Here is a 12,343-nt window from a genome sequence, read left to right on the forward strand (position 1 = left end):
TAGACATGTGCGACCTGCGCTACTTAGGACTGAGGAAATCTTATATTAGTCTGATCCGCCCTGAAATCATTGAAATATTGAACAAAGCAGAGTCAAATCCAACTCATAAAGTCGTTTGTTTTACAGCTCCAACCAGCTCTGTTTCAATTTGAGGGAAACAAATAAGGTTTAAGTTGTCTTGTCAATGACGTCAAGAGTCGCGCCAATGACCACAGCCCTTACACACCGAAGCTTATTTAAGTGCGTATATTAAATCTTTTACAATACCAAACAAAATACTTAAAACTCGTACGTATATGAAAGACTGTGTTTACTGCAGAACGAATCAAAATAACAGAAACATATTTCAATCCTTTCTCAACTTAATAAATGTTTGATCAATACGGTACTTCTTCTTAGGTATACTATGCACAAGATAAAATCAGCCCTGCACTCAAATTTTTGAGTGGGTGAGTGAGTGAGTTGGGTTTAACGCCACTTTTAACAGTATTCCAGTTATATCACGGTGTTTCAGCTCAATGTGGGAGGAAAGCCCGAAGTGATGCAAGTCTCAGACGTTTACCACTTCGGTGAAACCAACGAGCACGGGTATTGTGCTGACAAACCTAGAAACATAATATGGGCGAATCAGGATTCGAACCCACAATCATAGGTTTCTGGTGTAACCAATGGACTCACCTCTGCACAGCAAATTGCGGCCCCTTAGACGACTTTGCCACCCATGTCCCCTACTCAAATTTTGAAATATGATTTAAATCAAATTACGAAAGAAGCAGTTTCTTTCAGACTGCAAATACAAGTAATGACAATAAAACAAGAATTTTAACTTGAGGTTCAGTCAGCTTCTTTTTCCAGCCCAAATTCACAGAAGATGGCACTCTTTCTCCAATGCAAACTTTTCCTCATCTGTTTCAGCATCTTTGAACAGGTCAATCTCTCCAACTCTCTTGCACTTGACAAACCATGTGACGAGCTCCCTGCCAAGGGCACTGACAAGTACATCATCCTTTTCCAACTCCTCCAGAGCTTCCTCCAGAGTGTGGGGTAGAGTCTCGGCTTTGTCGACACTTCCCGCGGGCGGGCACTCTAGTTTGTTGAGGACCCCATCCAGACCAGCGGCGATGGTCGACGCCACAACAAGATACGGGTTGGACTTGCCACTCGGAAGCCTGTTCTCTATGTATGTCTTAGAGGGACTTTCATTCTTCACTCGTACGGTTGCTTCCCCATGTTCTATTCCCCAGAATATAGTTGATGGACAAAACGGCTTGTAGATGGCCCTATAACAGTTGATAGTGGGCCTGCAGAGGGCACATAGAGCTTTACTGTGCCTCAGCATACCAGCAATCCAGTATTTGGCGATGACGGACAGCTTATCTGGAGCTGACGCATCGTAGAACAAACTCTCGCCACTTTTGTTCCAAAGTGAAAAATTTAGATGAGTGTTAGTTCCTATCGGGTTTTTCTCAGAGAGAGGAAATGCCATGAAAGTGACTACATGGTGTTCCAGATTTGCTGCCATTTCCACGAGTCCTTCTTTTATGTTCATGGTCATATCCGTGCATTCTATGCCAAATTTTGGTTTCAAAATGGCTTCAAACATCCCAGGTCCCACTTCAGTATGGTATCTTTCCACATCAATGTTTGATTCTTTAAAGTTCTTGTCTAAATGAAATAGAAGTTTGCTGTGTTTGTTGAATATTCTTTGGCTGAACATATTCCAACATTCAAATATTGGGGTCAGGGTTTCTTTTTCCAGTATATTAAATTCTATTTCATATCCAGAAAAGAAAGCATATCCTTGTTGCTCCAATCTCTGCAGCTGTTTTCTAGCGACATATCGGGGGCATGCTTCTTGGGGAGAGTTGTCTTTCTTCCACCGGGATTCGCACAATATCTGAGCGACCTTGACCCCGTCCTCTGCCCAAGGAATGGGTCTGAGGGTGTCAAGATCAGGATATATCATGGCCTTGCGACAGTTTTTCTCTTCATCAATTCGAGGGTAGGGTTTCGTCGGGACTGCTCTTAGAATATCTGCAAGAATAATGATATCTTTTGATTGATGTGACATGGAATCCATCTATTAAATCCATTGAATCAAAAACATACAAACAGATACGCAATAAAAGTTCGCAGTGGTTCGTCATTTGCTCATTGGCGTACACTTCGTGTCATCTCTGATTTCAGTGAATCATACATACAATTTGTATCACTATTTTGCCTTTTACGCTCAATGGAGTTTTTTTCGGCATATAATTGAGACAGATCATTCTTTTGCGTTGATGTTTTGTATTTAACCTATTTAAAAATGTCATCTTGACATAGATAACTTCTTTGATAGGCATTTAGAAGTTGGAGTACTAAGTAAGGATAAGAATTTATGGATGAACAACTTCTAACACCGTTATCAAGCAAGTAATTTACAGAGTGCAGTAAGCAAGTATATATACACGTAGGAGGCAATGTTTATACAGTAGGGTAGATATACTGGAGTAGCGAAGCCTGCTGTGTACACACAAGGGCAGTGATGATGACCATGGGTGAAGTCAGTGCCGTGATACAAAGGATGAAGCCAGTAATATAAACAACGGGATTATGGCTGATTGGGGTCTTTGATGAGTTGATGGTACGCCAGGGGTATGTAATAGCCTTGGTCACGGTTGATTGAGGGCTGAAGTCTTTTGATGTTGATGGCTTCTTGTAGTTTCCTGATCTTGAAGTCTTTGAGGTTGGTGGCGAGGGTTGTGACTCTCTCCCACTGGATGTTGTGGCTTGGGTTGTCACGGATGTGGTCTGATAGAGCTGATTTAGAGTCATCTTTGGAGACTGAGCTTTGATGTACTGAACTTAGCCACCTCAAAGTAAGTATTCTTACAGCATAACTGCTATCCTGAGCAACTAGTGCAACAGACGATAAAGACCATCACCAAGAAATCCCAGATATCCCCACGTCCACAGTCTGCACCCTTTGTGATCAGCCTCCCCTACTTTGGAACAGTTAGCCACAAAATCCAGAGACTCTTAAAGAAACAGGCCAACATTGATGTAGTCTTCAAAAGAAGTCAGACTATTCAGAACTCTATTAAAGCCACAGGGAAACCACCATCCAGCCACAAGCCAGAACCATCAGGAGCAGTGTACCACATTCCGTGCAAAGCTTACATAGGAGAAACATCCAGGCCCCTCAAAACCCGAATTAAAGAACATCAAAGCTCAGTCTCCAAAGATGATATATACTTGCTTACTGCACTCTGTAAACTATACAACCTAGTCTACCTAAACGGACAGGTCCCATCCTCATGGAAGGAAGCTCTAGTAATCCCAATACCTAAACCAAATAAACCAGCAGATCAGGCAAACTCCTATAGGCCCATCTCCCTAACCTCAAATCTCTGCAAAATAATGGAACTTATGACTAAAAATAGGCTACAGCACTACCAAGACCAAAACAACATCATAAATCCCGACCAAAGCGGCTTCACTCCTGGCCGATCAACTCTCGATAACCTTGCCCGACTAGAACAGGATATAAAAACAGGACAGCTAAACAAGCAATACACTATAGGCATATTCCTCGACTTCTCTAAAGCTTTCGATATGGTATGGCACCACGGGCTAATACAAAAACTAAAAAAAATAGGACTAAAAGGTCAAATAATAAACTTCATCCAAGATTTCCTAAACAATCGCAAAATTACCGTGGGTATAGACCATACACTATCGGACCAGTGTCCCCTAGAAAATGGCACTCCCCAGGGCAGCATCCTCAGCCCAACCCTCTTCAATATAATGATAAATGATCTATTCGAGGGCTTATCCCCTAAACTAAACACTTCAAAATTCGCGGATGACGGAGCCCTATGGATCCGCACTAAAAGCATTAAAATGGCAGAAAACTTAATCCAAAAATCTCTAAATAAAATACAACAATGGGCAGACAAATAGGGCTTCTCCCTTAACTCAGATAAAACAACAGGAGTAGTATTCAAACATAAAAACATGAAACCTGCCTACCCAATCCTCCAGCTAAACAACCAAACAATCAAATTCCAAAAACAAACCAAATTCTTAGGACTTATTTTCGATCAACACCTCACCTGGGAGGCTCACGTCCAAACCTAAAAACTAGATGCAGCAAAGACCTTAACACATTAAGATGTCTCACCGGCTCTAACTGGGGAGCCTCCAAAGATACCCTCCTCTCACTATATACAACACTAATTAGATCAAAACTAGACTACGTCTGTGCCATATACAATACCCTAAAAAACTCTCTTTCTAAAAAACTTGACTCAATACAATATCAGGCTCTCAAACTAATTACACGCACCCAACATGGCACAGACCCGTGAAGATTCCGGGGTAGAATAGGTCTTCAGCAACCCATGCTTGCCGTAAAAGGTGACTATGCTTGTCGTAAAAGGCGACTAACGGGATCGGGTGGTCAGGCTCGCTGACTTGGTTGATGCATGTCATCGATCCCAATTGCGTGGATCGATGCTCATGATATCAATCACTGGATTGTCTGGTCCAGACTCGATTATTTACAGACCGCCGTCATATAGCTGGAATATTGCTGAGTGCGGCGTTAAACAACAAACCAACCAACCAACATGGCACCTCCTACATCTCACTTCAGGCCCTTACAGGAGAAATGCCACTAAATCTACGCAGGGAACATCTAAGCCTTAATTTCTGGGCCGCGTCCCAAACAAACCCTCTCATCCAAAACCTAATTAACCAAAACATTAGCCCAAGAAACCAAGCTCTAGCTCGCAAACACCCCTTACTCACCCCAATATCCCAAAGAATAACTAACTACCTCAATGAACACCAAACTCAAAATCTTAAACAAAACTGCAAAAAATCAAATATCTTCACCCCTAAACTCAAAATACCCCAAATAGACACAACGCTAGCTAACCAAATAAATAAACAAACCGACCCAAACATAGCTAAAACCACCACACTTGCATACATACACGAAAATTGGCCAAATTGGTGTCACATATACACTGACGGATCTTCAGACCCGATCTCCAACCACACAGGCTTCGGAGTCCATACCACACAACCAGTTATATCCACACAATCTTACCGACTCCCTAACAACCAATCAATATTCACGGCCGAACTTATGGGCATGCCCTCAGCCCTGCATAACCAACAATCTAAAAACAACAAAAAAATCCTAATTCTCACTGACTCCCTTAGTGGACTACAAGCCCTCCAAAACAAAAATACCAAAAAACGACCTAAATTAATAAACCAAATACTTGAAAGCTCCAACGACCTAACAAAAGCAGGCAAACAAATAACCTTCTTGTGGATCCCCGCCCACGTAGGAATTTACGGCAACGAAAGCGCCGATAAAGCAGCTAAATTATCTCTCAAAATACCAGAAATAGGCCTAAACCTACACATCTCAAAATCAGAAATTAAAAGTGTAAACAAACAAAAAATAAACAAAAAATGGCATAATCAATATCAAAACTCAAATAGCCAAATCAAAAAAGTGCTCAGAAAACCACTAGCCAAACCTAAAATCCTACACCCCTCTTAAAAAATTGACAGATTAATTACAAAACTCCAAACAGGACACACTAACCTAAATAACCACCTAAAACAACTTAAAAGACACACCACAGGCAACTGCCCCCACTGCAAACAACCCGAAACCACAGAACACGCACTCATCCACTGCATCCACTATCAAACACACAGAACCACCCTCAATCTAGATAAGGTTCCTACTCTAGATGAAATACTAAACCCTCAAAATAAACTAGAAAACTTCAAGACCCTAGACGTATTCCTAATCAAAACAGACCTAATTAAGCGCATCTAAAAATTAATTAATCTACCAATCCAAAATCCAATAAACATACAAACACCCGGCTCCCTTAGTTCCCTCCTCCACCCACCTCGGCATTTATTCCAAATTTAAAAAATTCAAAAAATCAATATTAGCAACCCCTAAAAGCCCCCTCTTGGCTTGCACACACCACTTTCACCCTTCTCGGAATACACTAAATGGTCCGGCCAGGCCCGTGTGCGAAATACGCTGCAGTCGGAAAGCGCACGTTAAATCTTCTATATCAATCAATCAATCAATCAATCAACTCTGTAAATCACTTGCTTGATAACGGTGTTAGAACCTACACCGAAACGTCGCTCTTAATTGTAATAAAGAAGTTGTTCATCCATAAATTCTTGTCCTTACTTGACATAGATACGTAAGATTTCATTTCAGAAAGGCGTTTGATTATGTTGACAGGAAAAAAATGCTATTTTTACTCCTAAAAAAGGGAAGCCATTTTAAAATGTACAATCTGTTAAAAAGTATGCAAACATTTGTAAAAGCAGGTGTTAAGATTGGTAGCTTTAAAACTTATTTTTTAAACACATAGCAGCGTGTCAGCTTAATGTTGGAGGAAAGCCCAAAGTGATGCAGGTATCAGGCGTTTACCACTACGGTGAATCCCACGAGCACGGGTATGGTGCTGAAAAACCTAGAAACATAATTGGGGCGAACCGGGATTCGAACCCACAATCATAGGTTTCTGGCGTGTCCAAGGGACGCAACTCTGCACAGCGAATCGCGGCGCCTTAGACGACTGGTCCACCCGTGCCCCCCTTATAGAGATTGTACTAATGTCTTTTTTTTTTATGTAAGAAATATATTCACTTGAGATTTTTTTTACCTCATTACAGAAATATTATAATTGTAATATTACGTAATATTGCAAACTTATTTTACTTCTTTGATATTAATGTACTACGCTTGATAGATTTACATAACTTGACTGATTGATTGATTGAGGTAAGATTTGATTTTGTATTTTCACAGCAATGGTTATTTATGGTAACAATGTCATGAGAATGTAGTGACACCATCTAGTCACCTTGACTCGAACGAGGCATGGATTGAGTGAGGTAGAAGATCCAGCAGATCGATTTGTAATAACATGGTGTACTCTAATGACTCAACATATGTTAAATAAAGGTTTCAGGATCAATCTTATTTCACTTAACCTTTGCATAATCATAATATAAATCGCCAATGCAAGTGGATAAAGGACAAACTAGCTGTGAAAATAATATGAAAGGACCACTGACAGCAATGACACAAGTTGTTCCCGAAAAGGGTGCGCATGTCATTCAGAATTAACAAGGTCACTCAAAATTTGAAGTATTTATAGCCTGACACTGCACAGCAGTACTCCGTCATGCGACGGTGGCCTGTAAACAAATAGACATTTATGTGATCGATTGAGCAGAAAATCCAGTGACAAGACAGTGTATTTACGGGTGGTGTTGAAACGAATAGACATGATATGTTAATTCTGAATTACGTGTGCTGTGTACAAATGCAGAGATTCTGCTACTTATAGGTGAGAAAAACGTTTAAGAACTACATTGTATGTTCGCTTTGCAACACAGCTGTGTCCAGTTTTTATGTCTCGGCCCAAACATGTCTCTTGTAGATGACTCCCAATCACATTCTCTGCAACACTGCCTTATGAAACGGTTAACAGTAACGTGGCAGCCAGTGACCCTGGCACCGGCATTTCCTATTCGCCAGCAACTCTTTAACGTTCTTCTAATCCCTGTTAACAAGTCATCTAACAAAACAATACCTTACCTATGAAAATACGTCAAATGCTTTAAGAAATCATCTGCTAAAAGTAAACTGTCTTACGCATGTGTTTATATATCACTATCAACAACACCGGTTTAGACTGAATATTTTTACACAGCAACTGGATCTTTTTCGTTTTGTGTGAAATAGTCTGATCTATATTGAAAGAAATAGGAGACCTCATTAAGACAATATAATTGTAAGGTCAATTCACATTAACATTATAAGCTCCATGCTCAGATATCGATCCTCCTGTATCAATGGACTGCTGAATTGACGTATTTCGATAATACTCATCACTTTGAGTTTATAAATTATCCTGGTCTGAAGGTTGGACGTCCATATGGCGAGCGAAAGGTCGGAGTTTCGATCCCAGGCTGTGACATACACAAATGTTAAAAGATGGTACTTGTTGTAACCGACCCGTTTAGACCCGGGGTAAAATAGCTCTTCAGAAACCAATGCTTCCCGTAAAAGGTGACTATGCTTGTCGTAGGAGGCCACTAACGGGATCGGCTGGTCAGGCTCACTGACTTGGTTGAAGCATGTCATCGATCCCAAATTTGTGGATAGATGCTAAACAATGTCAATCACTGGACTGTCTGGTCCATACTCTATTCCATACTCTATTATGTACAGACCGCCGCCGGATCGATGCTCGTGATATTAATAACTGGATTGTCTGGTCCAGATTCGATTAATTACAAACTGCCGTCATATAGCTGGAATATTGCTGAGTGCGGCGGCAAACAACAAACCAACCAACCAACCAACCAACCAACAACTTGTTGTTACCCTGCCTGTCACTCGGCACTTCTAAGGGGAGTCAGTATACTGTGTATTCACGTTAAACTGCGACATGGTATCTTAGTTGTCTGGCACTGTAAAGTCGGCATTAGTCCGAACTAGTACAAGCAGCCACACAACATACACAAACGTGCATGCACGTCGTTATATATAAGTGCAATAATCTTGAAATCGACGTTTAAACCCATACTCCTTAAATCAATATATAATTCAACATGTGCCCTTACAGCTATGCCTTTCACCGTTCCGGTTACATGTTAACAGGTGGGTGTTCACACCAGTATGAAGACATCAATTATGTTCCTAATGAAAAAAAAAACGGGTAAAAAATAACAGACATATATAGAATATATATTCTTTTGAATATAAAAGAAGATTTCATTCAAGGACACATGCATTGTTATGATTAACTGACGTACAAGTATAACCTCGCACACTTATAAAGAATCGCACCTTTATTTGACGTTTTGGCTGTTGATCTTTGAACAGAGCTTTGACTTTCGCTCAGTTTTATTACTCTGTATGGTACACATGAGAATCAGAACGAGTAAATTATGACGGTTTACCTTGAGCTATATCAATCCCTTCTTCTAGGTACTTGGCAGCATGACGGCCAGCGACAACTTGTCCACGGTGTTCACCATTCAAGTCACATAAGGAAAACCGAACATAATCATATTTTGCAATCTCCTTCTTGGCCTCTTCTAGTGTCGACATGTCCGGTGAGTTGTTTCAAGCTTCACTGAAGCCAGGCCTTGTGTATGGCCTTTTAAAGTAGGTAGACGCCAGATGATAGTGTGCCTCCGACAGAAGCCGTACCCTGACATGACAAAACACACTGAGGTCTATATTGCATGAATGATTTATGACAGTGACGACCCGGGTTACCAAGTAGAAATGCTCCTTCATACATTGTGGTATAAACCTGTTTCGTCTATATTTTAAAAACAGGTGAACAGTAGCAATTAGGTGGAAGTCCAGGATGAGTGACTTTGCTGGTAAGATAAAGTTAACGTGTGTTTATTCATGTATGGGAGGCCATAGGCCCATGTACATTTCAGTTATATATAGTAATATACAATTGAGACAGTTTACATTGCAAACAATCTTAAGGGTAGAATATTACGACTTGGTACGTAATAATAGGGCTTCCTTCACATACTTAGCTACATTTCTGAGTATACAGTCATTTTTGCTATTTAAGAGATTACTAAAAGTCTTAATACATGGATTGTTATAGAATCTTACAGGAATATACTTTTGTCTTAATGTTGCGTAAAACGGGCAGACAAACACAAAATGGACTTCGTCCTCAATACAACCATTGTTACATAGCCGACAAAAGCGTTGTGAAGAATCAATATCCTCTCTTCTGCCCAGATTACTCCTATAGGCAATTCACTTAATCGCAACAGGCACATCATACGTCTATGGTCTCTATTTATGAAAGCTGTAACATAATATTCCATATCCAATAATATCTTGACGTGTGAATAATACCTTAATTTACGAGATTTATAAATTTTCATCTGTATACTCTGTTTGTTGCAATCCATCAAACGTTGTCTAAACAGCTGCAAGAAACACTTAACATCACCAATATTCTGTTCGTACCACACATTACCAAATCCATATATGTCGAGTAAATATTTAACATGAGTTGCCCACGTAATTCTACCACATTCATCCAGCTTCTTCATTAACAAATAACACTGTCGAGGATATCTTTCATCATTCATTCTAATCAGTTTACACCAGCATTTAACACACTTCATATGATAATCCACATGCAAACCATTTCTTCCACATTCAGCTAATATTGCCGTACTTGATACATATCTACCAACTCCTAAAACAAATTTACAAAACTTAGTAGGAAAAGTTTCGACAATTTGACTACCTTTGCAGCCCCAGATCTCAGCACCATAAAGAAGAATGGGCTTTATCTTAATATCAAACAATTTAAATAAAATGTTAACTGGCATATTTACAAAGTGAAATTGCAATTGTTAATTGGCAAACAAAGCCTTATTGGCTTTTATCTTAAGAGTATCAATGCATTTAGTCCAAGACAATCTATTTGAAAACAGAACACCCAGATAACTATAGTAAATACTAACATTTATACGTGTATCATTCAAAAACCATCGTTCATCATACCTTAAAGTACCACCTCTTATGAAAACCAAAATTTCGGTTTTAGACATGTTAATTTCAAGTCCCCACTTTTTACAAAAATTGGATAAAATATCAATTTCTCTTTGCAGACCTATTACTGTGTCATCAAAAATACACAAATCATCTGCATGTAGTAAAAGTAATATGTCCATAAACTCCTCTCCAATAAAAATCCCTCGCATATCACTTCCTCTATCATTGACTGTAATTCATGGATAAACATCGTGAACAGAAAAGGACTCAACACGCAGCCCTGTCTTACACCACTCAGTGATTCGAAATAATCTAAAAGAGAGTTATTTGATGTCCTGACAACACACTGAATCTTAGAGTATAGATCCTTCAAAACCACCAATAAACGACCATGTATTCCATTTTTCATTAATGAATACCACAAGAGATTTCGGTTAATCGAATCGAACGCTTTACGGAAATCAACAAACAAACATTAAAATCTACCCCGACGTTTAGAGAGATATTTTTGTGCTAAACATTGTAATGTAAATATATTATCAATTGTACTGTATCCACTTCGGAATCCTACCTGAGATTCAGGGATTGTATCATAAACGTCGGCAAAGGTCTTGAGCCTATTATTTAATACTGTTGTCATCAACTTTCCAAATACATCCATCAGCGTTATTCCTCTATAATTATTGACATCATTTATATTATCTTTCTTAAGCAGGGGAACTACTATACCCTTTGCCCACTCGTAAGGGAATACACCACTTTGCATAATCCTATTAAAAACTATAGTTAAGTATGATATGATTGAAGTACTACAACATTTCACCATTTCCGTTAGAATTCCATCCGGTCCAGCCGATTTACCCAGTTTCAAGTTATGTATAGCTGATGATACTTCTTCTTCAGTTATATCAGCATTAAAGAGATTATTCATAACATCATCATTACAGTAATTGCACTCATTAGTATCATGATTGTTCATAAAAGTTTCTGCCTCATCTTGATTGTCCTCATCCACAAGTATATCAGTTAAATTAAACACATGCTGGAAATATTCGGTCCTGTGCATATTGGTAATACCTGGGTTCCCTGTCACAGAAGGTGAAGAAATAACATTGTTGATGCGTCTCCAGAAGGATTTACCACTTTTACTATTATTGACCAGATCATTTAATGTTCATCATGCTTCAATCTCTTCTGTCTACACATTTCTCTATATTTATTCTTAATTACAACATATTCCTTCAAAAGTTCCTTACTTCCTGAGATTCTGAATAGATCAAGTTTATTAAACTTTTGTCTTTTTAATTTCATACACTCATCATCGTACCAATTCTTACTATCCTTAGTCCGGCAAACAGTACTATACTTCTTTCTTAAAAGACCACAAGACTCAGCACAAATATGAAATACATCAACCAAAGTTTCTACCGCAGACTCGATATTAAGTGGAACCTGGTCTCTGTCACTATCTAATACATAAAGTGATAACATATCAGCGACAGACTGCCGAAAAGTTTCAATAACAGTGTCCTTCCAAACATATCTTAGTATATCTGACGATGTATTATTTTCCTCGTTTTCTGCCCCGTACTCCGTCGTACTCTCAGTATGTACTTGAAATGACATAACGATTGGAAAATGATCTGACTCACACCATGTTCGTACAGTAAAGTCAATATCTCTGGTAAATAAGTCACTTGAACATAAACAGTAACCAACAAAGCTTGCTCCGTCTCCTTTAAA

The 12,343-nt window shown here is 39.2% G+C and overlaps 1 protein-coding gene and 1 pseudogene across 1 annotated transcript; both read right to left on the reverse strand.

Moving 5' to 3' along the window:
- Nucleotides 1-414: 414 nt before the first annotated feature.
- Nucleotides 415-9,201, reverse strand: LOC139460500 (glutamine synthetase-like). Its single transcript, XM_071241977.1, has 2 exons — nucleotides 9,016-9,201; nucleotides 415-2,034 (listed from the first exon to the last, which is right to left on the reverse strand). Exons 1-2 carry the CDS (start codon nucleotides 9,164-9,166, stop codon nucleotides 863-865), a joined length of 1,323 nt encoding a protein of 440 aa, XP_071098078.1. The 5' UTR covers nucleotides 9,167-9,201; the 3' UTR covers nucleotides 415-862.
- Nucleotides 9,202-9,571: 370 nt separating this feature from the next.
- LOC139460501 (uncharacterized) lies at nucleotides 9,572-10,850 on the reverse strand (annotated as a pseudogene).
- Between the last annotated feature and the right edge of the window lie 1,493 nt (nucleotides 10,851-12,343).

The sequence above is a fragment of the Haliotis cracherodii genome, unplaced genomic scaffold (genome assembly GCF_022045235.1).
Source record: "Haliotis cracherodii isolate W230 unplaced genomic scaffold, xgHalCrac1.p SCAF_14, whole genome shotgun sequence".
NCBI classification, from domain to species: Eukaryota; Metazoa; Mollusca; class Gastropoda; order Lepetellida; family Haliotidae; genus Haliotis; species Haliotis cracherodii.